The 27,262-nt window shown below is 38.3% G+C and overlaps 1 protein-coding gene across 1 annotated transcript; it reads right to left on the reverse strand.

Annotated features, from left to right (window-relative positions):
• Window positions 1-1,503: 1,503 nt before the first annotated feature.
• CIP2A (cellular inhibitor of PP2A) lies at window positions 1,504-27,259 on the reverse strand. Its single transcript, XM_063150296.1, has 20 exons — window positions 27,158-27,259; window positions 26,019-26,166; window positions 24,250-24,362; window positions 22,287-22,381; window positions 21,561-21,657; window positions 20,503-20,625; window positions 20,209-20,351; window positions 19,425-19,500; window positions 18,118-18,345; window positions 17,475-17,634; window positions 16,499-16,640; window positions 15,613-15,712; window positions 14,643-14,761; window positions 11,974-12,166; window positions 9,686-9,760; window positions 9,492-9,602; window positions 8,574-8,770; window positions 4,760-4,842; window positions 4,126-4,265; window positions 1,504-3,097 (listed from the first exon to the last, which is right to left on the reverse strand). Exons 1-20 carry the CDS (start codon window positions 27,257-27,259, stop codon window positions 2,927-2,929), a joined length of 2,616 nt encoding a protein of 871 aa, XP_063006366.1. The 3' UTR covers window positions 1,504-2,926.
• Between the last annotated feature and the right edge of the window lie 3 nt (window positions 27,260-27,262).

Below are 27,262 nucleotides of genomic sequence, written 5' to 3' on the forward strand. Positions count from 1 at the left end.
CACTCAGGAGGCGGGGAAGCACATGGCCCTTGTTGTCAGGTGGGGTCTGGGACTCCCAGGATATTTACATCAACAGCTATACAGCTTCCAGTGTGGCATCACTCAGCCTATTTACCCCTAATTTCTCTGCACTCCCAGGAAAGGATCCAGTTTAGATTGGACTGGGGTAGAGAGAAAAGGATGTGTCACTGGGGACATAAAGCTAGCAGACTGTTCCCAATTTCAGCACTCTGCAGCAGGGAAATTGGTGAGGGAGATGGAAAGGAAGCATGCTTCAGTGAACAAATCTGAAGATTTCAAAAGTTACCAGATGGGAACGCATGGAGGATTTTATTTATATATAAACCAACTTTGCAAGGTTGAAAGCATTTTTTGAGAAATAAGTACTGGCCTAAAAAACCTCATCTTTGGCTGCTAACAATAAACTCTTAAGAAAAAGGAGCAGAGAACCTCTTCTTACATCTTCACAAGAATGTTGAACCAAACCTATAAAGCTGAGTATCATAATTTCAGTGGAGTCTCTCCCATTTTTGGTCTTCACTTATTCCAGAAAACTGCACTGCTAGATAATTCTAGACATATCAGGACATGTTTGAATCCAGAAAACTGTAAACATAGCAGAGAGCTGGCATAAATTCTGACCAGCAGCTATCACTTTCAGCACTGCTGAACCTGTAGCATAAGTGGTTTCTAAATTTCTTTATTCAGAATTTTGTTTTGTTTACACCATCACTAAATAAATCCTACTGATCACCATGAGCACTAAGTACTTCCTGAAAAATCTGTCCAAGCTGTTCATTAGATTGCTTTTTTAAGCAGGCCTGCTTACCAGCCCTTATATTTAGGATCACTTTCTACTTCCTACAGCAAGGTCATGCTTTCAGTTTGTAAAGCTCTGGATTCCTACTGTTTGTGCAGGATATTAACTTCATCCTGCAGTTAAGAAAATTCCAGCTGAAGTTTCACAAGGTTGGGAGGAAAAGGTTTTTTGCCTACATGACATGTAGACATGCCGGCATGTGCCAGCACAAAGACCTCAGCATAGATATTCTGGCCACACTACTACCACAAAGCTCTGCCTTGTTTGTAACAGAGATAAGTATGGGGTGAGGGTGACAATGAAAGCTGGGAATTGGTTCAGGTGAAGCTTCCCATTTCATCTTCCATGTAGGATGAGGATGATCAATTGGACTTAATTCAAAAGTAAGAGTACCATTCTACAGACTGTTTTATCCCAGAGGTGGAAAAGACTCTACTACTAATAGATCCAAACAGCACAAAGGAGGCTTCCTAATTTCAATAAAAGAGATTTCACCGGGGAAAAGCAAATGGTAGGCACTGTCAGTTGGAATGAGTGGTGAAAGAGAGGTGAAGAGATGGAGAATAAGGGGAAAATGAAAGCCTAAAATAAACCACTAGCAGGGAAATAGAAAAAGATCAAAGGATGCAGAATCTAGACTAAAGAGGAGTACTAAAATGAAGACAACACACAACAGGTGATGAATTGAAGAGCATCAACTCCAAACCCTTTATTGTGTCATTATTCCCAGTAAGTACACCAAAAGTGAAATAGACAGCACAGATAACACATAGTACAGAAAAATAAATATACATTTTAAGGGTATTTTTAGACATGAATGAAATAATGTACAAAGCCATACAGAATCACATGTTAAATGGAAAACTTTCTCCAGGTAACGTAGAATAAAAGGCAGCTACTTTCAGATAAGAAGTACTGGAGCCCCCTATATTGAGATGTTAAGGTACTCAGAACTAAGACAGCACAAAAGTCTCTGCTTGTAGAACATGCAATTGACAACCTGACATGACTCAGATAATTAAAAATCGACTCTCGTGGAGCTATTTTTTGTGCTGGTGCCAGCTACTCCCTGCACTAAATCAGAGAGCCTGTGGGGAAAGGGAAAAACAGTCCAATAGTGTGGTGGATAAGGCACATAACATGAATATGAAAACAGCACTGGGAACTTTATTACATAACTATTTTGATTACAGAACAGGTAATATCATGATGCCTAACAGCAAAATCCCTTACACAGGTATTTCTTTGCATGAATGAAGTATAAAAATCTCCAGGATTTATTTTTTTTTTTACAGTAAAGAGTAACATATTATATTTTCAAAATAAAATTTTAAACAGATACCAATTTATTTGGTAGTTCCATTAGCCACTATTCATTACCATTTGGAAAAACATTACCACAAAAGAACACAGAAATGCTGTCAAAATATCTTGATGTGTTTGTGCATTTATTTTCTATGCAACCCAGAGTTCAGCTACACTTGGCTTAGAATAGCATACTGAAACAATATATTTTTCCGGTGGGGAGGAAAAAAATCAATATTGATATACTCTGGATTCTGTCACATAAATGCTAAAGACTAATTTGCCATTTTCTGCAGACATGTATCTTATTGCCACCTTACTCTGGTGAGCAGCTTGATGTCTTCTTCCTCCCATTCCACCATTTGACAAAGTCAAATTGGCATTTATCAATTTAGTTATTAACATGCTTGGCATTCCCTACTAGAATTTGTTTACTCAAGCACTTTCTGGTAGAAAAGGAGGAAAAAAATCCAAACAACAAAACCTTCCCAACATTCACTTACCTCTTCCCCATGACCAAAACATTTAAAGGGAAAAGCACCCATGTCTGCAAATTTACTTTGACACTAAAAGTTTTTAACCCATTACACTGACAGTTACTTTCCAAACTGACTTTGCAAAACTCCAACAAACCCCCTTAATTCAGCAGCTCTGATAACATTTTTTTGTTGCTGACCTTCCTAAGCAATAACTGCATTATGCAAAAAGGCAACCAAACTGCATGTGCTGTGTACAAAGCTGGCAGTCACCCCTATAATTTAGCTCACTTAACAGAGTTTGTACAGCACAGGAAACAGAGCCCTACAAACTGAGGTTCACTGTTTCTACACTTTGCTTGCCATCACTTAGTTTGTGAATTGCTGCAATCACGCTGGCGTGTATGTCCAGTTTTTCCTTCTGCAGATTTATGAGCGCTTCTTTTTCTGCCAAGCATCCTTCTAACTGGGATTTTTGGACTTCCAGAGAAGATGCCTGCAGAAACAAACAAAATATTATAGCTTCCTCTATTACCAATGGAAAAACACATAATACAGTGAAAGCTGAGTGGCCTGGTGGTGAACTTAGGTAAGTATTTAAACAGCAGTTTTAAAATGACAAGCTTGTTTCAGAAATCTCCCTCAGCTGGTGCTCATGAGTGATTACAGCTACTGCCACACTGCAAAATGTTGGATACCATGGGAAAGCACCAAATCCTTCGTTATCATCGTGCTACCATCTACATTTCATTTCAAGCACCACAACAGTAAATATTTACTGAGAACAAAAGAAATATTTGCTATATACTGGATAACATTGCCTGAAGAGATTAAGCTTTTGCTTCCAGGAAATGAAAACACAGTAAATTTGGTAGTCAGACTGCACACTTTGCATTTGCTGATCAGTTTGCATGTAAAATGAATCTCTGCTTTGTGATGTTAGAGGGAGTCTTACTTGCAGTCAAGTAAGGCTGCACTGAAGCTGGGGGGATTAGTTTTGTGGGTTCTTTTTCTTTTGTTTTTTTCTGTTAACTTTATCTTGTTGACTTGGTACAGCCAAAGTAATCTCTCTTTTGAAAAAAAGACACCCTTTCTTGGAGATAAAAATGCTTTTTTACTAGAATTTCAATGATCAAAAGAACCCCAGGTGCATTTTGGTGCATACATATGTACCTTAATTCAATGTGAGGAAGGGAGGGAGAGCAAGTTGACCTACATTTTCAGTAGTCAAAACTACTGGAGAGGAATTCATTGCATTTTGTTATTTAACATTATGCCACAGGCTTGGTGGGTTTTTTTCCCTTCCCAACAACATTATGTACTCACATGCCATGCCACACAGAGTCTCATTAGAACTTGATCCTGACTTAAAACTCAAGGGGTATGCAATTGAAGTCAAGAGAATTTGTTCTTGTCCACTACTACATCAGCCACTCTAGGGTCTTTAGGTACTTAGCTACCAAAGTACTGATTGACCAACCTAAAACTCCAGTCTCAGGAATGCAGGCACAAGTAATCCCTTACCTTGACACTCAGTTCTTCCCTTGCTTGCTGTGTTTCACTTAATTCCTTTCTAAGAATATCGATAGTTTGTTCCATATCTGTTTTTTCTTTCTGCTGAGTTTTTATTTTTTCTTCCAAAACGTTTATATTCTGTTGCAAGGCTTAAGAGAATGAACAAATTAGAAGATCAGATATCAAACTTAGAAAACAGATACTGCATTGGCCAGGGCAACAAGGGGCTTTTTTATTAATTTTTTTTTTAGACTCAACACGGCTGCTAATTGAATTGCTGAGTAGTGCCACCTACTGATGAATTTTAGAGGTTGCTTCCAGTCATTTGCAGAGAGTTAAATTAAGCTCTTCTAATTTGCATTTCATACAGAAAATAGGTTTAATGGACATGCTGCAAGAAGATCCTGAAGGGACACAGGATGCAGATTCAGTCAAGTCTGGGAAATCAACTTCATGCATCCTTTCTAAAAGATTACAATTTTTATTTGTTTCATTTAACTATTAAATTATGTATCTGTGCCCAACTTTTAAGGTTTACAAGTTGCGCATTAAGATACAGCAGCTTATCTAGAGCCAATAATAACAATATCTAGTTAATACAGTTATTTCTCTAGCTTCAGTGACCTTTAGGTAGGTGACTTACTTGCTATTGTGCCATCTCTCTCCTGCAGCTGTTGCTGTAATTCATTTCTGCGATGTTCACTTTCTACTAACTGTGCAGCATTCCTAAAAGTGCAGAGAAATAAATTTTAATGATTAAAATGAGATATGCCACCATTTCCCTGTCCTAAGAAACGAAAATGATTTTTGTATTATTTCCTGTTACTGTCAAGAGCTTCATCCATCCTATGAATGTGCATGGTGTGAGCAGAGATAGATCTTATTTCCTTCCTGCCACCATTTCCTTCCAGTCACTTCAGGCCTTCTCTGATCTGGTAGGAGCTACTGAAAAGGCTGATACTGGGACGACTACAAAGGCCAGAAACTGATGCCTTTGATCACAGCCACAAATAATTCAAAATACTGTGGCAGAACTAAAATTGGCATTCAATGCAAGTAAAAATTCCCTGCCATTAGTGATTAAGGATGCTGGGGTTTTAGCTCTTACTATGCTCCTGAAGAGACAATGCAATTAGTAAAACCTGTTTCAGGTATTATCCCTGTATCTACACAGAAAAAATACCATTCTGAACATCTGATTGTCACACAACACTCAAAAGTGACCCTACCATAAGACAGTGACAAAGCTTTTGTACAGGCCTGCCTCAGTTCTCACTAGTTTGGGTAATCCTCTGTTTCCACACTCATTTAATCCAGAGGTACTGGCATCTACCAGCAGTACAGCTCTGACAGGAGCACTTGACACTCTCTGAAGCTAATCTACCTTTTCCATTACCAGCCAGACTAATTTCTAAGGCATATTCTACTTGCCACTTGCCTTGCCTAGATGACATCTGCTGTCACTTTTGTTCACTTGTTTATCCACTTCCTATCTACCAGTTTCTAAGCTGCAGCCTCTAGCAAGAGGGAGGAACATATATTTCCTGTGTCTCCATTTCTGTGGCAGTTCAAGAGTATCTATATAATAAACTGCTCCTCCAGACTGGCATTAACAAGGGTCAGTTTCATCAGAGTGCCTCCTCAGTTACCCTGAGCTGCATATTGCACCATTCCATGTAAGTAGCCAAATTTGTTCAGGAGCAAACTAATGTATCAGTATGAAAATTTTCCATCTGAATCAGAACTCAAGGCAGTGATTTGGACTGCTCTGATTACTGACAAGCCAAGAGCCTGGAAGGGTGAAGTGAACTTTCCCAACAGCATTTTATTTCTCAGCTGAATACAAGGCCTGCCTATAAAAATATTTTAAATACATCTTCTGAAAATTATGTATTAAATAAAATCTGTCAAGAGCCTATATTCCCTTAGTTACATTGGTGAAAGGTACAGCAGACCTCTATCTTGAGCCATCAAAAATGAAAAATTACAATTACTCTTCAAGAAGACATAGGTAATACTAGTTTTATAGTTGAAAAAGATGTTTTATACCAGAGGCAGAATACCACCCATTGTGACTTCTAGGGTAACTTTCAAATGTGTTCATTTAGTAGGGTTGGTTGTTTTGGTTTCATTTTTTTTCCCAACTTGACAATATTAAGAGAAAACACACAGACTAAAAGAAAATACAAGGACATTTTTGGATGATAAAAGTAACAATTCAACAACAACCAAAATAACACCTCCATGCTCTCCCAAGGGCACCTAAGAATTGGGTCATCATCTTTCTCCTCATACTATTGCTGAAGTCTGTCAATATTCCCTCACCAACTACTCCAACCAATTAAGGAGCAAATAAAATAAACCTAAGTCAGTACCTACAGATTCTCATAAAAAATAAATGTATAAACCAACCCTGAAGCATCTTTGGCTAACTTTACTTCTCAGATGTTACTTAAAGCAGAGTTGAAAAACTGAGACTAAAGTGCTATTTAGTTTTACTGCTTCACTTGCTTTAAAAAGACCGAACTGATCTGCTGCTTGAATGATTCATTTCGTTTCATCATTGCTTCCACTTGTTTATTTAGTGAACTGCATGTAATCTGTAGATCTTTATATTGCCTTTCAGTTGTTTCATACCTACAAATGAAATGTAATTGCTTTTGAAGAAAGCTTTTACTTTAATAGTTTGCCAAATAAAATATTTGATGTAATCTATGCGATCATCCCGCTCAAGTGACAAGCAAGGTGTTTTTTGGAAGGGGGGTGTTCAGCTGAGTGTTTTTTGGTGACAGCTGGCTGTTAGTGTGTTAGATGTTTTGGGTTTGTTCTTTTTAAATCAACATACCTAGAATCATAGAATCATTTAGGTTAGAAAGGACCCTTTAGATCATTAATCCAGCACTGCCAAGTCCACCACTAAACCATGTCCCTAAATGCCCCATCTATATAGCTTTGATACCCCAGGGATGATGACTCAGCCACTTCCCTGGGCGCCTGTTCCAATGCTTGACTTGGAAGAAGAAAACAGATAAACAAACAAACCAGCCAAGCATCAGAGGATCTCTCACATATCCTGAAGTATTAATGATCAGGAAGCAATCTCCTTCCAGCAGAAAACTTTTAGGAATTGACAAAACTATAAATACCTTCAGAAATTTGCAAAGAGCTAATCTATAACAGTTTGTATATGTCAGTCATCTTTTAAGGGACCCTATGATCTTCTATAATCTTGTCTTGTGATACTAAAAACTGAACATACTGAAGACAATGCAGTGTGTAATTAATACAGGCTTATGAGGCAGATTTCATGCTCTAAGCAAACATTTTCCTACCTTCCTACTGAAAGGCAAATTCTATCCCCTGGTGTCAGTTAATTGATTGCTTTCAAGAAACAGCATATATGAAGTATGAAGGTTGTTTTAAAAAGTAAGTTTTTGCTTTAGAAACACATTGTAAGGATTAGAAAGTTTTGTTCCTAGTGTGGAGAATTTAAAACTGTTAGATCCTAGACAGAGGCTGGTTTATTTCCCATGAATTAGACAATACATGTTCACAAAGTGTGTGACTGCCTACAATTCAAGCAAAAATGGAGGCATTTCCACAGTGACCATACTAGACACTTATTCAAAAATCTAGTAATGAAAAAAAGTTTTACAATTGGCAGCAATATGCTTTGAAAATGGTCTAATAATGCTTGCTCCCGTTATTAAACAAGAAACTTGATCTCAGTGTTATCAGTTTCTTTGCCTTGCTGACACCTAGTGTCAGTTCATGAGTTGAGAAGTCAAAGCTCTCTTAAGCCTTTATTCTTCCAAAGCACATTCTAATTCAAAATATTTTCTATCTTTATGTTCTTTGCATGTCTCACATATTCTTTTTAGCTTAAGATCCTGAAGAAATAATGCTTATAAATAATTCAGGACACACAATGTGTCTCCTTCCTCCATACCTCAGTTTTACCTAATGTAAGTCAAATTTGGTAGAGATTTGACCTACAACACCAAGTCCTACATTATCCAAACACATTGATATTGACTGTTTCTCCAGAACTCTTGCAAGAGAGAGAGAGCTTGTAAGATCAAAGAGAGATATGGAGAGCATGGTATAATGCTAACAGAAACTAAGTATTGTTAGTTATGTGTCTTAGAGAACAATGCTCTCTTTTTATACAAAGCTTGTGCTATTTCCTGAACTGAACCTTCAGCACCTACAATTCAGTTCTCATTCTACTGAAAGCTGAATGTTAATACATTAATAAATTTAGGTATGTAAATGTAACATAAATTTGAGTTCCTGAAAGACCTTATTGACAAGCACACAGAAGAAAAAATAATGACCTTTCCATTTAAGAACATGACACAGCATGTAATGTTGCTCTTCTAATGTGCCTAGCACAGTAAAGGACATCAGAACTCTTTTCAAATTAAATATTTGTTTAGAGATCCTACATGTCTTACCTCTGAAGGAGATCAAGAGTGGATTTTTTTAGTCTTTCATGTTCTTCAGCAACTGCCTGCAATTTCCTGTTGTGCTGAAAGAGCTGCTCAATATCAGTCTGTGCTCTTTCATATTCTACCTGTTGAGCCTTCAACAAATCGTTAAGCTCTTCATTTTTTCGTTCTGCATCCTTCAGCATTGCAGCAAGAGTTCTTGCCTTTGAGTGGAAAGACATCCCCAAATAAAAAGAAAGAAAAAGTCACTTACATTAAAGCGAATTAATTCTGTTTTTCCAGTTGTATTAGGCATGTTTGAGGCCATAGATCTAACACCAAAACGTCACCATCTACATTAAGAGAATAAATTCCCTCACCTAACATTACCTACAAATTAATTGGTTCGCTAAATTCCTTTAGCTCCATTTATAGACAATCTGAGGGAAGAACAAAGTAAAAGCTGTGGATTTAGTAACCACTAGCACAATCTTTAATGTAACCTTTAAAGAATAGAAATTATTCTCACTTTTCAATGTGCAGCCCAAATACAGACCCCACAAAAGCAAGCTTGATTTGAAAGTTCATCTCTGACCAGTGAATCAAAGGCACAAACAGGAAACAGTTTTTTACATACCAGCAAATTCGATAGAGAATTCTAGTAAGTGGGTTTATTACTTTTTAATATTGATGAATTATCACTAATGGCTAGCAAATTATATCAAGCAGAGTAGGGTGGTTTTGTTGATGTCCTGTAAGGGAAATGACATTAAAGAAAACTGTGCCAAAGAACAGGCCAGAGGAAAACAGGATTTTCATGATGAAATTTAGGACTGCCTTAACTTGCAAGCACAGCTTACAGGTAAGCAGTATAGTTTTCACATGTGATCACAGTTAAACCCAGATAATCATTACTCAGTCCCACCTTGAAGTTCCTTTACTAACCTCAGACTCAGCCTGGGTTCTCTGACACCGGTACTGAGCCATCAGCCTCTCAGCCTGAGCCAGAGCTACTGCCTTTACTTCCAGTAGATCCTGCAGCCTCGTTTCTTTAGACTGCATATAAAGAGAACATTTCTCATTAACATTTTCTGAAAGCACCAACTGCAGCATCCCCATGCACATTAGGCTGTACTCACTGCTAATGCAAACAGCTTCTGCTCGTAGACATCCATTATGTCAGATATCCTCACATCAGCCAAGGGCTCCTTCATCTGTGGAAATGTTTTCCAGTCACTGATACGGGAAATTTCAATTTACTTACACAGGTAATGTGCCACTAAAGAGCTCAGTAGTTTTGTGAACTCCCCCCGCCACTAGACTTTTTGAATTCACATTTTTGTGTCTGAGGCTATCTACTCAAAGATATCCACCTCACCCTGAAGGAAAGTTTGTGAGCAATTGAACTGGTTAGGCTTAATAGGACTCATCTGCAGAACACTATCAGTCCAGAACTACAAAAAGGTAAAATCACCATTCTAAAATCATTCCCCTTGGTTCAATCTTTGCTGAAGAATTAGCAGGCCCCTCACAGGACACCTAAAATAATCTGCCCTAAGATTAACAGCACAAAATGCATATGGTTAAAACTCCTTGTTTATACTCTGCTGCTTTCTCAACACACATATTAGGAGAAAAGGCCCAGGAAAGTTTTTCTAGGATACTGGAAAGGATACTATTGAAGACCTAGAAAGCCTACTCTGTTAATCCAGTGACTTACTAGAGGAAATGCACCATAGATGGCACAACAAGAGCTAAGTGTTTATTAAAGTATATGCCTGAGTCAAGTGAAAATGCTACTTAGATTTCAGGGTATTTTCTCTTAGGCAGTGCTGCTATAACACCCGTTCTGAGCAGCTGTTCACAGATGCTGATGCACAACCAAGTGCAAACTATGCCAGCTGTTCATACATTGAACACCTAAGAAAAGCCTGCAGCATCCTGAACCACTATGTATGAATGCTTTTTGCAAATTAACAGGAGACCCTGTGCAGCTCCAGTTCTCAGCTCATTTTTCTGTCCCTAAAGTATGAAACAAGTAGTTTATTTTCCTACTTGCAAACTTAAAATATCTAAAGGAGATAGAAATGACTCCAAGAAAAGCTCTAAGAACGAAATTCCCTTTGTTCTTTCTGAACAGTGATACTATGAAAAGTGTTTTCTCAATTATGTTTTTACAAGCATTTGAGCTTCACACAATACACAGAGCTCAAGTACGGGATATTTTAGAGTGAATGTGTATATTGCTTTTGAATTACTAATTAGAAGGTCTAAGAAAAGAATAACTCAACAATTCCTAAACAACTTTCACCCTAAAAAAAAAATTGAAGCAGGTTTACAATCTGTCACATTACTGTGAAGCTGCTGCATTAGTGCTGTGTAGGCACCTGTGCTTGCTTTGATTTCCATTAACATGAACACAGCAATGCACCCACAGACTGTCATGCAGTCCTGAAAATAACGACCAACGGGAGCATCCAGTGGCAGAGTAAAAAGTAAGCCAAGGAAGACTCACCTGACCTTTTTCACTGTTATTCTGGCACCTCTCTGAGATGGTAGCTCTCTGCTAGCTAATGGTACCTCTCTGAGTTTCACTTTTATCAGTTACAACAAAGAGATAAGAGTTGCAAAGCTAAGGCTGGAGGCAATACCACTCATACAGATATCAAGCTGTTAGCAAGAAACTTTCAATTTCTTTATCCAATTTGCATACTGTTCTTTTAAGCCAAAATAGAATCAATAATCCATCTCTCAGTCTAAAGCAGCTACAAAGCAGCTAACTTGCTTTGAACAGAAAAGGGAAAGAGGAGATAGATTCAGTATCTGCCAGGATGCCCCACAAAGCAGCACATGGTATGTGGTTCCTGGTTGGGTGTTTCATTCACAATGCAAGTTGCTGCAGAGGGAAGTAAAACCTGCCTTCTGAAATAATAACAGCACCTTTCCAAGAAGGCCACAAAAGCTGAGCTGCAAATGCTGGAGTCAGCTACAGCCAACAAAAGGAGAATGTCAGTATGCATGTTTAGGCACACGAGAGATGCACCACGTTTTCTAAAGTAGCACAGCATCTCTATAACAGGCTATTTCTCGGGAAGCAGAGAGAGGAGGTTCCTTGTATGTATCCCTGCAAGTCTGAGCAGTTGTACTGTACCTGGCTCCTGTCTCTGCATCTGACAGCTAAGATGACTGTGGGCACACCCTCTGGAGAGGGCCCTCAGTAAGGAGCCCTACCTTCAGGTGCAGCTCAATATAGCATCTCTGAATTCTGCTCAGGAGCTCAGTAAAAAGAGCCCACTCCAAACAGACAGGAATCTAAACCAAACTTAACTGTTCCACATAGAGTAGTCTGACACTTGGATTTTCATTTCTGTCCCTTCCAGTAAAAAAAGTGTCAAATGTTTCACAAGGGTAAGTAAATTCTACTAACCTCTAGTCCAGAATGAAGTTTTTGTATTAATTCCTCAATATTTGAAGCTTTGGAGTCATTACTTGAAGGATAGGATGAAGAACACCTCACTGAAGTAGTGCCGATCACAGGTGCCTGCACTTGGATTCTCTTTGCTCTGTGCTGCATTTCTTGCTGTCTGTAGGCATTATTTGCTACAATGCTTTCACCCAGCCTGTATAAACATGAGGCTGTTAATGACACAACCTGCTACAAACAGCACTGCAAGGACTGAAGATGAGATGTACAGCCACATTTGCATTACCACACCTCACAAAGATGTGTGTTGGGCATGTGCTCAAACTGGCCAGAGGTACAGGAAAAAGGGGGAAAAAATGTATCATGGCTAACTTTTAAAGACAAATACAGAATCTCATCAGAAAGGGTACAGTGCTCAGCTCTTTTTGAGCAACAGATCATATCTCTTATGCACCTGAGAAACAGGTTATTTCACCTGTTATTATTCAAATTAACTGGGCCACTGTTTGTATCAAAGAACATGGAGAAAGCATTAGTATTTTTATTGGGCATAAAAATAAGATTAAATCAAGAAAAGGCAGAGTGCAACCAATAAACCTTAGTTTTTCCTTGTCTGCCATCTTATTTTACAATATTATATTGCATACAACACATTTAATTTAGTAACTTTTAACGAAAATTTAAGTATGCACATAAAAGTGCAATCTGTTTAAATTTGTATAGGGAAGAGAACTCAAAAGGTTAGAAAAAAAACACCTATATTTAGGCATCTGTATGTAATTTGTGGCTGGTATTTTTAAGGCAGGTACCAATAACATGTTTCAAACAAGAATGATAAATCAAGAGCTGATTCTAGAGGCACCAGTTATAAATTTTTTGCTCTTGATAAATTCCTTAATTACTAAGCTATCCCAGCCACTTCACTGAAGTGCTGTCTCAATTGCTTCCTAAGCGAGCGTAGCTTATTTTTAACTTGCATTTATAGACATGTTATTTGGCTGTTCCATTGTACAATTCCAGACATATTTGATTTTATAGATCCTTCTTCTTTCAGCCAGACTATTCATTACTGGCTACTATAAAAATATTTCTTATATCCACAAACCCATATAATTATGGAATAATTAAGATTGAAAGAGACCCATCTGCACACCACCTAGTTCAACTCTCCTGCTCTTAGCAGGCTGCCCAGGACTATGCCTTGTAATTTTGACTCTCTCAAAGGATGAAGACTCCACAACTTCTTTGGGCAACATTTTTCAGTTTGACCTCACCTTACAGTAATTGGGTCTCTTTTCTGATATTTAAAGAGATCTAAAAGGTTTTCTTATATTTCAGTTTGTGCCTACATATATCCTGTCAGTGGATACCACTGAGAAGCCTGGCTCTGTCTCTTTTGTTTTTTTCTATCAGCCATTTCAACACACTGGTAAGAAGCCTGCAAGTCTTCCCAAAAGTAAGCAAGCTCAGCTCTTGCAGTCTCACCTTGTGTAATACATGCTCATCCCTCAAACTCCTTGCTAGACTCACTCTAGGATGTCTGTATCTCTCTTGCACTGGAGAGCCCAGGCCTAGACACAACACTACAGGTGTGGCCTCACCACAGCAGAGCAGAGGGGAATGCCCTCCTCTGCCCTGTCATCAGGACTCTTCAAGTGCACTTCAGGGCGCTACTGATCATCTTTGCTATTCTTGAAGACAGAAGTTACATTTGTTTTCTTCTAGTCTTAGGAACCTGTCCCAGTCACCATGAATTTTCCAAGGCATTCTGGAGTGGCCTTGGAATGACAACAGGCAATTCCCTAAGCACTCAAGGGCACATCCTGTCAGGTCTTCTGGACTTCTGTATGCTCAGTTAGTTTAGATGTCCAATAAGCTGACCCTGTGCCACCCAGAGTATGTCTTGCTTCCTCTAGGCTTTCCCATTGCTCTCAGGGACATTGCTGTGCCTTTGGGAATCCTTATCAGTGAAGACCAAACAAGGCATTCAGTATGTCAACTTTTTCCATGTCCTTTGTCAACAGGCCCCCTGTTTCACTCAGCAGAAAGGCATACATTTTCATGTCTGGCTTTTGCTGCTGCTGTAATGGTTTTTCTTGCTACCTTGATATCTGTCAGGTTTGACGCCAGGTTGTGATACAATTTGAAATATTTTTTGTGTACTTTATTACATCTCTGGAAATAAGGACTTCACCAGATTTTCTCAATAATTTTTCCATTGTTTAGACCACCTTATTAAAATACTACCTGAACTGCCATCTGCCTGTGTCTTAGCCTAATCTGTTCTTTCTTGGAAGATACTGCAAAAGGATGAGTAAAGCTTTAGGAACTGAAGAATGACACATCTGACAGAGTTCATTAGAGAGAAATCAGACACTCAGATGAACCCTAAGTTCCAAGCACAGATTTCAGAGATATGAGCACAGGGACAGGAGTCAATTGCTCCTCTGCTCTCTAGGATCTGACATCAAATGAACACCATCAGCATTGTGATGGCTTCCTCTGGCCTCTGCAGGATCACTGTGGTCTCATAAGTGCACATAAAGCAAAAACAAGACAATTTTTCTAAAGTTTCTGTGTCTGATAAGCTGAAAATAGTACTCCAAAAAGCATGAATATCACTAAAGTCATAAAAATGTCAAATGTAACCAGAGTATCACAAAAATGCTTACGCTAGGGCAGGAAAATCCGGTAAGGGTGCAACCTCAAACAGTATTTTAAGCCCCACTTGGACCCGCTCTCCATGGTCTGATGTTAAAGCAAATGTCAAAGGTGTAATCAAGCGCTGATCCTAAAAATAAATTTGTTTGGTCAAAACAAGACACAGCAGACAACAACAACAACAAATCCCACAAAACACAAACTACCAAAACATCACAAGGCCCATGAACACAGAAATGCTTTATTCAAAACTTAAGTTACCTTCTTGAAGGTTGCCCTTCTAAGTTTCTGAGCCTGAAGTCCACAGAAGACATGTGATTTTAAAAGTAGTCTATACTTCTGAGTACTTGAAATCACATTTTACATTAAAGGCAACTCAACAGGTAAAGAGGCTAGTTAATTCCTGCAAGTTTTCAAGCGCTTGACACTCAACATAAAAGGTCACTAGCAAAAGTTATAAAGATTAATTGTGGACTGTAAAACTCATTGTTACCCATTAAATTACACAATTCCCATTCTAGAAGCAAGAAGTGTTTGACTCTCTGGACTGCTTTTCCATCTATAAAGTAATAAATTAAGTTATCATCTGACCAGAGACTGTTTTGGCCATGCAAAGCTCCAAATTAGATGTACATATTTAATAGCAACCAAACCCAAAAGTGATTGTATCGCTGTGGTAATTGTTTTCTAGTTTGCTACCTTTAAACTGCAGTCATAATGCAGTCTCAAAAGGAGCAAGCAGCTAAAATATGATTTCATATGCATTACCAAAACAAATGATGAGAGTAAAAGCAAACTACTTTAGAAGTTATTTTAGAAGAATAGTGACACACCTTTAGGAATTGTGCATAAGGGACGGTACTTTCCTAGAAGCTTTACCACTTCAGAGACAACCATGCAAAACATTTATAACTAAAACTACTGTAGTGCAGAGACGCTTTATTTCACAGATACATTTCATAAAACATTTTAAAATCGTACCTGTAACATTTTGTAGAAGCTGACCCTCATATCAGGTACATCCTGCTGCAATCTGCTCATAAGATCAAGTGTTTTCAAAATAATATCAGTAGCAAGTTTGCTTTTAAACATCCAAGTAGAAAAGCAAATTGGGTGGGAAAAAAAAAAAGGTGAGATATGTCAAATCAGCACTGACAAATCCAGTCAATTTAAAAAACCCCTAATAAATACGTTCACAAAGAAAATAAATATATCTAGCAAGGCAATGATACTAGAACCAAAGAGATCATACTGAGTTCCCTGGATGTGTGCCTGAGCTTCTCCAGCATGTCAAGGACGGCAACAGTGAAGACCAAAAACACCAATTCCAGTTGAAAGTGAGGAGGGTTTAATTATAGGTCCAATTATATTTCACTGGGTTTTGGCCAGTGAAACTGGCTATAAGTTATAGCTATAGCTAAGCTATAAGTTATAGCTAAATTATAGCTATATTCACTTTTAGCTATAACAACATTGAGCTGAAAGAAATGTGCATTTAATTTTCAGTGCAACAATTGAAAATTGTTGCCCCCCATAGCCAATTTTGGAACTCTGATCACATAAATCAAAATGAGAAATCACATGCCATGAGCAGTTCTAGTAAGCTTTCACTTGGATCAGCCTGAACAACTGCATGGGGTTTAAGGTCATCATTCCACATAAGTGGATCTCCAGCTTATGCCAAAAACATTATCTGAATAAACTGACCAGCAAGATTACTTTTTAGTCCACAAAATACCAAGTTTAATTTAATACCAATATTGATTTAAATGGTACTTTCAACTACTACATTCTTTCCATTGCAACAATATCACAACTCTCACTCTAGTCATGTCTAATTAGATTTTAGATAAATATGTGTGCTCACCACATTTTAGAGTCCACCAATTTTGTCCCAAAGCCAGTATCAATCCCACAATAAGGAAACTGGTGTTCTATCAGACATGTGCATTGGCTGGCAGTCAGCACCTTCGAAACATGCATTTTCAGTGTGTCATCTCTGCAGAGCAGTAGGCAGAGTTAAGAATAAATTCAATATACCTATGCCTAGGTATTGGCACCAAAAGGCAATATTTTATAATTAGGCTAGGGCAAAAAAGCTAGGGCATCAAAGCACAAGAGCCTCTAAAAATGCTTGTATTACCCAACAACATAAAGCAATTAATTCATGCCTATTTTTTTCAGTTAATACATACACTTATTGGAAACAGAGAGTGAAGGCAAACCTTAATAACATGGGCGGCATAAAGAAGCATAGTCAACAAAAGGCAGGGACCAGTCCCTAATACAAGACTCAGTTACCTAGAAGTGAGCCAGCAGAGACTTCTCCACAGAACTCAGCTTAAATGCAGGACTACACCCTGCAGTCATGTCCCCCTTACTAAACTTACTGTGGACACTGAGGACTCAATGAGGAGTGTAAAACTGTATAATTCCATGTTATTTTTTGTAGTTTCTCTTATCTAAGTTTGTATCGTATTCGGCTGGGACTTGCACTTGTCTTAGCTAGGCAACAATACTATATGGATCAAGAAGATGGCTGCCCAAATTTCCCCACAATTTCAATGGAAAACACTCATCTTTGTTTTTGATCTGCAAATGGCTTCTGTTCTGTTGAACAGCCACAACATTTTATCCTGCACCACTGTATTACAAAATAATTTCACAGCAATTAGAAAGCTACTTTGGATCTTGCAAGATGACACTCCTAAGTAAAATTAGGGCAGATATTGTCATTATAAGCTATTAAAGTGACCAAAGGTGAACATGGCTTTTAATATCTTAGAGCACATCATGGTGGAGGAATAATAAATCAGTTGCCAAGAAGCACATTAAAAGGATATTTGTGAGGACATTAATAGCCTTGACCATTCTTTCACATTTTTTCTTCACTAATAGCTCATCCACAATCTGTTCTGGCATCTGAAGGTGATCAAGAAGAACAGGTAGCAAAAGATCCATAAAGTGTTCAGCTGATTTACCATTCTTATTGTTGGTAACATCCTGTAGTAAAGACATTTTATGTCAATATTGAAAAGTACAACACAAGGAAGCCAAGCTTACTCTAGCCCTTCCTGCACCAGTCTGTGTTCCTGCTTTCCCAGCCTCTTGCTATTTCAGGTGTAAGATGGCTGAGCAGTATCATACTGGAGGAGGAAGTTTACAGGGAACAGAAACAGCAGGAACTTCCTCATTTCTGTAAGTCCTAGAAAGGAACTCTGACAGTGTTCTACCTACCTCATGACTTCATAAACTGCCTTGCCTTCCACTTACAACACAGACATATTTCTAAAATACTGCGTGTCTTTAAAAGAACAGTTGTTTTATGAAGTATGTTTCTTCCAACATAACTATTATACAATGAACTTTATTACAGGTATTTTTGTATGTGCTATTTTTCAAGTCAAACTATAACAGTTGCTTAAAAATAATTTAAAAATAAGAGCTACTAAGAAGCTCTTTAAACTCAGTTATCAGTCTCGGTACCTCAAAAATCTCTTTGAGTAGTTGCAATGCTAGCCCTGAACAGTCTTCAGAGCCTTCCAATGGTTGGTTTGACAAGTGCACCAATGCAACAGATGGTTCAAAACTCTTTGAGCTAGTCCCAAGTCTGGTGTTTGCAGAGACTGGCAAGCCAGCTGGTTCCAGTATCGCCTGCCGCAGGGTGTGACGCAGTTCTAGCACAGAGCAGAAGGCAAGCAGCAGCTCTAAGATCTGTGTGAAGTGAAGAAGAGTTCAAATACTTTTAAATCAAGAACTTATTCAGAAACTGCAGCTCCCATAACACAAGTCTAAAGAGATACACAAGTTCTATGCAACTTCTTTCAGCACTTGAGTTTTTTGAGGAATAATTTCCTTTCTTTAAAGCCAAGTCAGCAGCAGAAACAGTTCACTGGACTGGTGAAGGCTTGTGACAGTATTCAGTGTATTGCATTCTTTTCTTCTGACATGACTGCTGGCTAGTGATACAGTAAAAGTACAAACATGTACACACTCAGCATGAAGAAAACCATCAAAGAGAAAAACATTCTGAGACAGGAATGGATGCACATCCATTCTCTGAGCATGCACAAAGAGAAAACCACCCTGGAAAGTCCCATGTCAATATGCCTCTCTAAACTAAATAAACAGCAGCAAAACCACACAGAGAGAAATAGTAGCGTCTACTATTAACTAGGATGTGTAACACATTCATAGAAAAAAGCTCCAGATTTGTTTCACAGCTATGTTTAGCCCCAACATTTTCACATTTCATATTTTAGCCTTTAGTGACAGATAGCCAATGTTTCATTTACATAAGGTGGTAGTGACACAAAGCTGAATGTAAGAGTCCACTGCTTAAACAGAAGTGGCATCTGTTTGTTCAGCTAAGGCAAGAACACTTATTCCTACACATTTGGGATTAGCATCAGGGTTCCCTGATCACCAGCTGAAGTCTGAGTAGTATTAATTCAAAGTTTAGAGAGCAAAGTGGGATATACTGCATTCCTGGTAGATGCCAAAATTTCTAATAGCCAAAGCACAAAAGGTGTTTATGTTGGCTTTTTGCCTCTACATCTGTTGCCTGAAAGCAGACACACAATCTGGCAAAACCCCAACATTACAAATTCAACCTGACAGCCTTTTGAATAACTAGAAAATATAAACCTGGTGAATTCTCTAGGTCATTTAAGAGTCCTGAAGACAGTGTATTTCATGACCAACCCTTGTACACAAGGAACCTATTTATAGTAACAGAAGAGAAACTAGTTTAGGAATGTAGCCTCAGGCTTTAACAGAAAAAGTATAATTACCTTAGATGATGAATCAGGATCCCTTCCATGAAGAAGATCTAATACTTGACCAAGGCAAGAGGTGAAGTGCTTGTACCTATAGCATGCATAGAGAAGAAAAAATTATAAAACTGAAATTTCAGCACATTTAGACATTTACACCAAGTGATGAATGAAAGTGCCCTATTTTCCTTATCCCCAAACACTTCAAGTACGGTGATGGTTTTGATAACATAATTTCTATTTAAATTTTTAATAATTTAACAGCACAAGCATTAAAATATTTCAAGTTATTTATCACTAAGAATGAAAGCAAATTCCTTAAAATAAGCTATGATTTTTCAGCTATGTTTACTGCTTGATTTGGATTGAAAATCAGCACCTAAATTCTGCTAGTGGAAAATTTGCAAAACTACTAGTCAAGCCCTCCACAGAACCATCTTCCCCAATAAAATTATTACTTCTTGTAACTTCAACTATATAACACTGTAAAAGGCAGGATAGCTACTCATCCTGTTGTCTGACTACCAACACTGTCCAGACAAAACATTACAGAACAGAGTATTCAATGTTCCTTCAGTGACAATGAAAAAAACAGGTTTTAAGTCACAATTCTGTATCAAACTAGTAACCCAGCAACCCTTTAGATTCAGATATAGCAGTTATAATTATAATCAACTAGCAACATTCAAAAAGCATCTTGGGATTTTTTTTTCCCCCTAGTGTTTGGTTTAGAATTCAAATATCATACAGCAAAGAAACAACTAGAGCTTAGGAAAAATACTTTTAGGAAATGGAGCCATACCTGGTAAGATAATCTGCAACTTTGGGGTTCTTCATAAGATCCATGAGTAAATCAACAGAATATTTTCTTGTTAGAGTATCTCCATTTACAACAATATTGAATATTAACTGAAATGTCTGATGGATATTTTGAGCGTGAAAGAGCTGGAAAGAAGAAGAAAGTTATGTATAGGCACATACTTTGCTGGGGGTCTTGCTCATTAAAACTAGCTGGAATTAAGATTTTATTTGGGCAGTGTGACAATTGGTTTTATCTACAACTTAAGAATAGAAACAACTTCAAAGACACACTTACTTTTTCTCCTACTTCTTCATTTAGGGTAAGGCTTGATAACACCGAAAGCGCAAACACAACCATAGTCAAACTGCTGTGGGCCAAGAAACTTATTAAGGTACGATAGAAACTCTTCACATTATTCTACAGCCAAAAGGAAAAACAAAGATATTACAAACCCATCAAATTTACAGGTTTGACATATTTATACATAAGCCATATAAATAATGAATAATACAAAGAAATGTTGGTATGGTAACAGTTCTCTGGGAAAGCTATTTCATTGTTCTGCTGGCATTGATGTTAATGTTCTCCTTTCAACCTGTATAAGGAAAAATGAGAAAAAACACCCCAAAACAACAGAGAACCAACAAAGGAAGAAATTCCATCATTATTTTAAGGAAAGATGAGAAAGCAATTTTGCTAAAGCCCATAAGAGAAAATAATCACTGAAAACTGACTCCTATCCCTTCTCTGATTAATGATCAGACCTGATAATAGTTTCTCCCTTTTTTTTGCCCCCTGTCTCTTCCAAGGTAAACAGAACATTTGCTTTTATGTAGATTAATTTCTCTTTCTGAACTAAAAAATAAAATGTTTGCACTGATACATGAACAGAGAGGAACCAAGCAGTTCAGATATGTATATGTATTTGAGGGTTCAAGGACCCTGACATGAAGATCAGTGCTATTTTATTGATTTATCTTTTGAAAAGCAAATCTCCTTTTTGCTTATCAAAACTCCACCTATAATCTTTATGTTTTAATGACATTTAGTTTTTCTATGGAAGAATGATCACATTTTCAATTCACTTTTCAGCTGCAGAGAACAGTTGCAAAAACCAAACACATAATACAAGCCAGGGCAACTACGCAGCAATGTCCCAAAGGAAAGAGGACACCCAACTTCCTGTTCTGCTGGTTATTTCCTCCAGCATGGGAGAAACAACTGCACTTCGGCAGAATAAGCAGAAAGTGTTAAAGTGCTGAAAGTGTTAAAGAAGTACTAAGGTACCTAGTAGAGTCAATTAACTCTTACCCTTAAGCTGGAGAATCATGACACAAAAGCAAAGCTCTTACCGAAGATTTTATCTGACTTTGAACAGACAAGTTGTGACGACAGAGGTTTGCCAGGAGTCCCAAACACGGTATTGTTAACTCATCTTCAGTGGATTGACTTAAAAGAAAAGCCGAAAAGATGTTTTCATTGAAACATCCTGAATTTAATTACAAGAAATTGTAGGGTGGGGGCTGGGAGAGCTGGATGGTTGGGGGACTTATATTTTGTTTTGTGTCTTGGCAAGAGCTTGTTTTTTAATGAGACACCATTTCACCATGCAAAGAAAAATTCAAACTGTAATCCATGCAGTGTGGACAGCTTTTAACTGAGTAGATCTGAAAAAAACCCAAAGTATCAGAGATCACTGCTATCAGAGGTTGTTTATTACATATACTTATAAGTTTCATAGGATTTCTTACAAGAGCACTTGAATCAAATTTTTATTAATCTAACAGGTCTGCTCCTAGAGACAAGCATGAATTTCCTCCTGGCTTTTCTCTTTATTAGCTCCCTGCTCCCACAGGTGTGAAGGTGGGCTGAGGCCAATTAATATTCCATCTCTCAAAGTCCCACAATCTCTACATTTGACAATCTGCAACAAGTACATGGTTTTCAAAGGAAAGTGATAACTTCAGAGCCCAGCTCACTCTGGAGACCAGGTTAGTACAGTACTCTAATAGTCTTCAGAAAGTTCAGAAACTTAGCTTGCTGTTTCCCATTAGAAAAGACACTGAGTACACACTTACACATGATGCATTAGAAACAAAATTAATCCATCGATGTTGGCACCAGCACAAAAGATGGGAACGTTGTAGGTTAGTCTCTGCAGCAACTGAATACCCTGAGGAAACAGAAAGCTGTTCACATGCTTGTCCTACACCATCTCAGGAGAAATGTTACAAAAGATGAAACTGAAAGGACAAATATCAAACCAACACAATTAATTTTCAGACTCTAACATTAACATAACAATTACATAAGCTGCTGCAAGCACAGTGTAATGTCCTAACATACTGATGTGCTTAGTAAAACCCCAAAAATATTATTAAGATTTTATCTCGACAGAGGAGTTACCTTTTCAGCCCATTTGATGCCTTAAGTTTTAGCTTTCATATTTTTCAGATTCAGTATTGCCTTAGTATGTAACTCTGAGCCTTATACTAAATGTTAGTAAGTTCTCTTCTCAGAGTAGATAGACAAAACAATCCTTTTCCAGCTTGAGAACCAAGGACAACTGTTACCAGCTTCAGGCCCAAACAGTGAACTGAAGAGAGCAAACATGGAGGATGGGACTTCATAACCTGAAGCTGTAATTGCACAATTAACCCCAATGTGTAAATAGACCAAAACTTATAAAAGTGTGAAACCTTGTGACCATTTTGGGTCCATCTTGGTAGTCCTGACCAGGCTCTTATACTGCCCAAGGTGTATCCTTTTAAGGCCTTTTAATAAATACCTTCTTTATTTTTTAGCCCTGTCAGCCTCTCAAGGCATCACATTCAATTCTCCACCTTTGCCTTACCAGCAAGTTCTCCATTCTGTCAGTGATAACCAGGCTTTGTCCTATTGAAAGGTCTAGAAGTCTCATCAAAATCCAAAAAAGCACTTTGCAAGCTCTTGTAGAAAGGATGCCTACAGGAAAACAGGTTTGTTCTAAAGACTGCCAACTGATCTAAGGGTAGCAAAGTCCTTCTACAGCACTCTTCTGGCACATAACTGAAGTCAATACACTCAAACATGACAAAAATCACACCAGAGGTTAGCAGTTGAAACAAAACCTCAATATTAAGATATCTAAGAGCTTCAAGGTCTTAAGATTGGATCTATCTGGTGACTGCAAAATCTCTCCTATTGACTGGTGAGTCACTTGGATCCCTAGATCTTGTGGTACTCCCAGTGCTTTGAGAAATACACAAAGCACAGGAACAGAGATCTTTACTGGATGCCTGACTTATTTTCCACACAAGAGCCACAGGACTACCAGTAAATTAATTTGCTGTTTTTCAGAAAGAGACAAGTGACAACAGGCAAACAGCAAGTACTTGCTGAAAGCTGAGAGGAAAACCTGTGCATATTTGAAAAAAAATAAATCAAACTTTAAGGACAGGTTAAAATTAGTGAGTTCAAACTGACAGTCAGACATTCACTTAAGCTTTGATTAGTACAGTGCCTGGCATTCACTGGCAGATAGCACTGACCAGAGAAAAGGAGGCCACATATGCTCTGCCAACCTCTCATGAAAACAGGCAGCCACAACTTTCCTTTCACTCCTTCACAGTTACCTGTCAAAGTACTGATTAGACAAAATGATCTCCAGGCTTGTTATGAAATGGCTTATGTCAGGAGAAACAGCCAAATACCTCAACTGGAAATCAATCTTCTGAGCTCTCAAGCAATGACTTATTGAAATAATTTTTAAAAAGCAGCATTTTTTTGGTTGGTTGTTATTTTTGCTTTGTGGGATTTTTTAGGGGCTCTTTGATTAGAGCAGGTGAGAAGCCCAGTAAGAGTAAAGAGAGTACAAAGAACTCTATAAATTGTAAAATTCCTGTCACACCCACCTCATACAGCAAATAAAGTACATAGCTAAGATCAACTTTCCCTTGACACATTATTTCCAACAGAGCTTTTGAAGGGTTATTATATGCATAAAGTATAATGTTCATTATGCAACAGTAGCCAAACATGATGAAGCAGTAGTTCCTTTACCTGTACCAAGACTGGGTCACTCAGATTAGTAGAACTTCGATGCACCACTCCTGCCAGCACGCTGGTCAGATTGTAGGTGTCCTGGAGAGCTTCTCTAGTCTCTGTGTCTGAAGCTGGAATTTGGAAATTATTAGCAAAAGAAACTGTCCTATTAGCTACCAGCTGAAGCCAATGTTTTTGAGCAGTTCTTCACCCATGTTTTAAAGGCAATTACAAACAAATGACAGCTCCCATGCTCTTGCCTCTCTACCTCACCTTTGGACATACAGTTAATTATAACACTAATCCATTTCCTTAAGATGGCTGGACACTGCAAGAATAGTCTACTTCCTACCTACCAAGTTTCATTTCTGAGATCTTGAAACCTGCACTTCAAAGGCTGAGATCTTAATGAGCTCAGTTTCTTGCCTCATGCTATGGTAGAAAGGTAGACTCAAACTGATAACCTGATAGGGTTATCTAGCATTAGTTAAATAAATAAATAGAAGCCAGTTCTGCTTAGGCAATCCTCAAAGAGTTGTAGCAAAACAAGTAGAGCATTTGGAAGAGGACTTAATTCTTAAAATTTTCCAGAACCCTATAACAAATATCATTTCACAGTAATTGTTCCAAAAGGATAAAAGGAAGCTCAGAGAGGCTTAAACTCCATGAATCAGAGAAGATAAACAAGGGAGCGTCACAAAGGACTCAGATCTTGAATAACTACTCATATATGATGAGAAACTAAGCAATGATGGGATAATTTTTCTCTGTATATGTAGGTTGTGCTCTGAGCACAGAGGTCCCTGGATAATGAAGTCCCATTTCCATGAAATAGAGGGGAAAAAAAAACCAAAATAAAAAAGGCATTTCAATACACAAGCAAAAGGCAGAAGAACCTCTTTGCTGTTGGGAAGCTTGATGCACATAGGCCAGGCTATTGGAGAGCCCACAGTGGCAGCAAACATTCCAGTGGGAGAGGTAACCTGAGGTGATGACAGTTGAGGATTGTTGCAGACAGGTAAAAGATGTTATAAAAGAAAGGTCTTATAAAATATGGCTTAGGCCCTGCTACTCTAGCTAAAGCTAGCAGTAGCTTTTAAGTTCCCATGTGAAGAAATCCTAAGAATGAGAATTTGTTTGCATTACAACCTATTCTTAGAGAGAAAAACAAGTGGCACCTGCATAAACAATAGATTTGTCCCATGAGAATCCACCCAAGATATATGTAAACACCTGTAGATGGAGAGAGTCTTAACACCTACACACACAAGCACTTCCTAACCAATTAATTAAGGAGCAAGAAAACTACCAGCCAACCAGAGTTGAGCCCAAGGTCTGTGAAAACTGTGTAAAAATAGTTATGAGAATAAATAATTGGCTTCTTCTGCATGAGGAAACTGAGTCCCAACTGATTGTTATTACAACAGAGGATGTGACACCACTTCTCCCTATCCTTGCACACCCTAGCCACATTTCTCACTTGATTAAAAAAGTAGTCGTTTCCAGCTCCAAAAATAAAGGACAAGAGAATAATTTCTCACTCTACCCAGTGAATAAATTCTCAGCATGATCATTGTCATTCAGAGGGATGACTTCAAATCATCTCACTGCAAAACTTCTTAATAGGTAGCTTAGCCAAGCCCTCTACTACAATGAAAATACTTCATCTTTCACACCTCATGCTTCTTCCAAGACATTAATCACCCACAACACAGACAGATAATACAGCATCTGTCTTATCTTCCATTGTCCAGACAAAAGATAAAAAGTTCAGATGCAGACCTTACCTAGCTGTGATAGCAAAGTAACCACAGAGAAGACCAGAGAAGGGTTTATATTAGTGTCCTCCAGGAGCTCCACAAGGCAACTGAGACATTCACTTGGTAGAATCTGGTTTGAAGCAAAAAACCGGGTAAGCTTCAATCCGGAGATAACCTGGAGATGAAAGGAGAAAAACCTTACTTACTCAACTGCAACAATGTAATTGACAAAAAAGACGTTGCACAAGATTTTGTCCTACTTGACAAACTGAGAAAGTAAGTGTCATTGTATTGGGACATTGATGTTCACGTGTGCTGGGGGGAAAAAAGAGGCAGAAATGGAAAAAAAAATGGTTTTCATTCCTTTATGCTTAGAAAGTACCAAGTTTATTTATTTTGAAAGAATAACCACGTCGCAATCAGCCTGCCTTCCAAAGGCTGGACAGGCACCCAAAGGTGGCACTCCGCAGGGAGGATCTGCAGGGGCACTCAGGGCTGGCTTGGGAGGACTCGTGGCTGGAATGAAAAAATGGAACCTGAGCTAGCGGAACCCTTCATAAGAAGAGGCCAAAAATTATATACCTGTACACCAATACAGTCAGACACGATTTATATTTTGCATATGGGAGACACATAATGTTGCTTTTGTATATTCCCTCTGTATCTCCTTACAAGGGATAGGGAAGAAAGCAAAGCGAGATACTAACTCTCACATAAACAATTAAAGCAATTAAAATAAATTAAAATAAATAGCAATTAAAATAAATCTGTACTTGAAAAAGTAACTTGGAGATTAATTCAAAGGCCGACACATAACTTGTACACAAAGCTGTACCTGAAGATCAGGGAAATGAACTAGTCCACTTCCTTAGTAAAAACACATCTAAATACGTAGCACGGAACTGGAAAATTCCAGATGCAATACCAATTCGTCATTCACACGCTATTTTTTAAGCTGTGGAACCATTCATGCGGGCCACAATTTAAGGGATAAATAAAAAATTAAGTCCCCTGTAACCCACACTATCTACTTGCCCTGGGTGCATATAGACTCACAATACACCTCTGTAAACACACAAACACACCATAAAACGTTACAACAACAGATACCACAGCACCCCCCACGCCCCGCTCCCTCCCCGCCCCGGCACGGGCGCCGCTCCCACCTCCAGGCTGCGCTGCAGGAGCGCGGCATTGTGCGCTGTCCTGGCGGCGCGGTACTCCGTGGCTGCGAGGAGCAGAGCCTTCATGCAGCTCGGGGGGTCCATGGC

This window comes from Melospiza melodia, chromosome 2 (assembly GCF_035770615.1).
Source record: "Melospiza melodia melodia isolate bMelMel2 chromosome 2, bMelMel2.pri, whole genome shotgun sequence".
In the NCBI taxonomy this organism is placed as follows: Eukaryota; Metazoa; Chordata; class Aves; order Passeriformes; family Passerellidae; genus Melospiza; species Melospiza melodia.

Coding starts and splice junctions, on each gene's coding strand:
- CIP2A (XM_063150296.1), bottom strand. CDS start 27,259: ATGGACCCCCCGAGCTGCATGAAGGCTCTGCTCCTCGCAGCCACGGAG. Junction 16,641..17,474: donor GGCTATTAATGTCCTCACAA/ATATCCTTTTAA, acceptor AACTCTGCCTAC/TGCTCTGCAGAGATGACACA. Junction 4,843..8,573: donor ACTCTTGATCTCCTTCAGAG/GTAAGACATGTA, acceptor CTGCACTTTTAG/GAATGCTGCACAGTTAGTAG.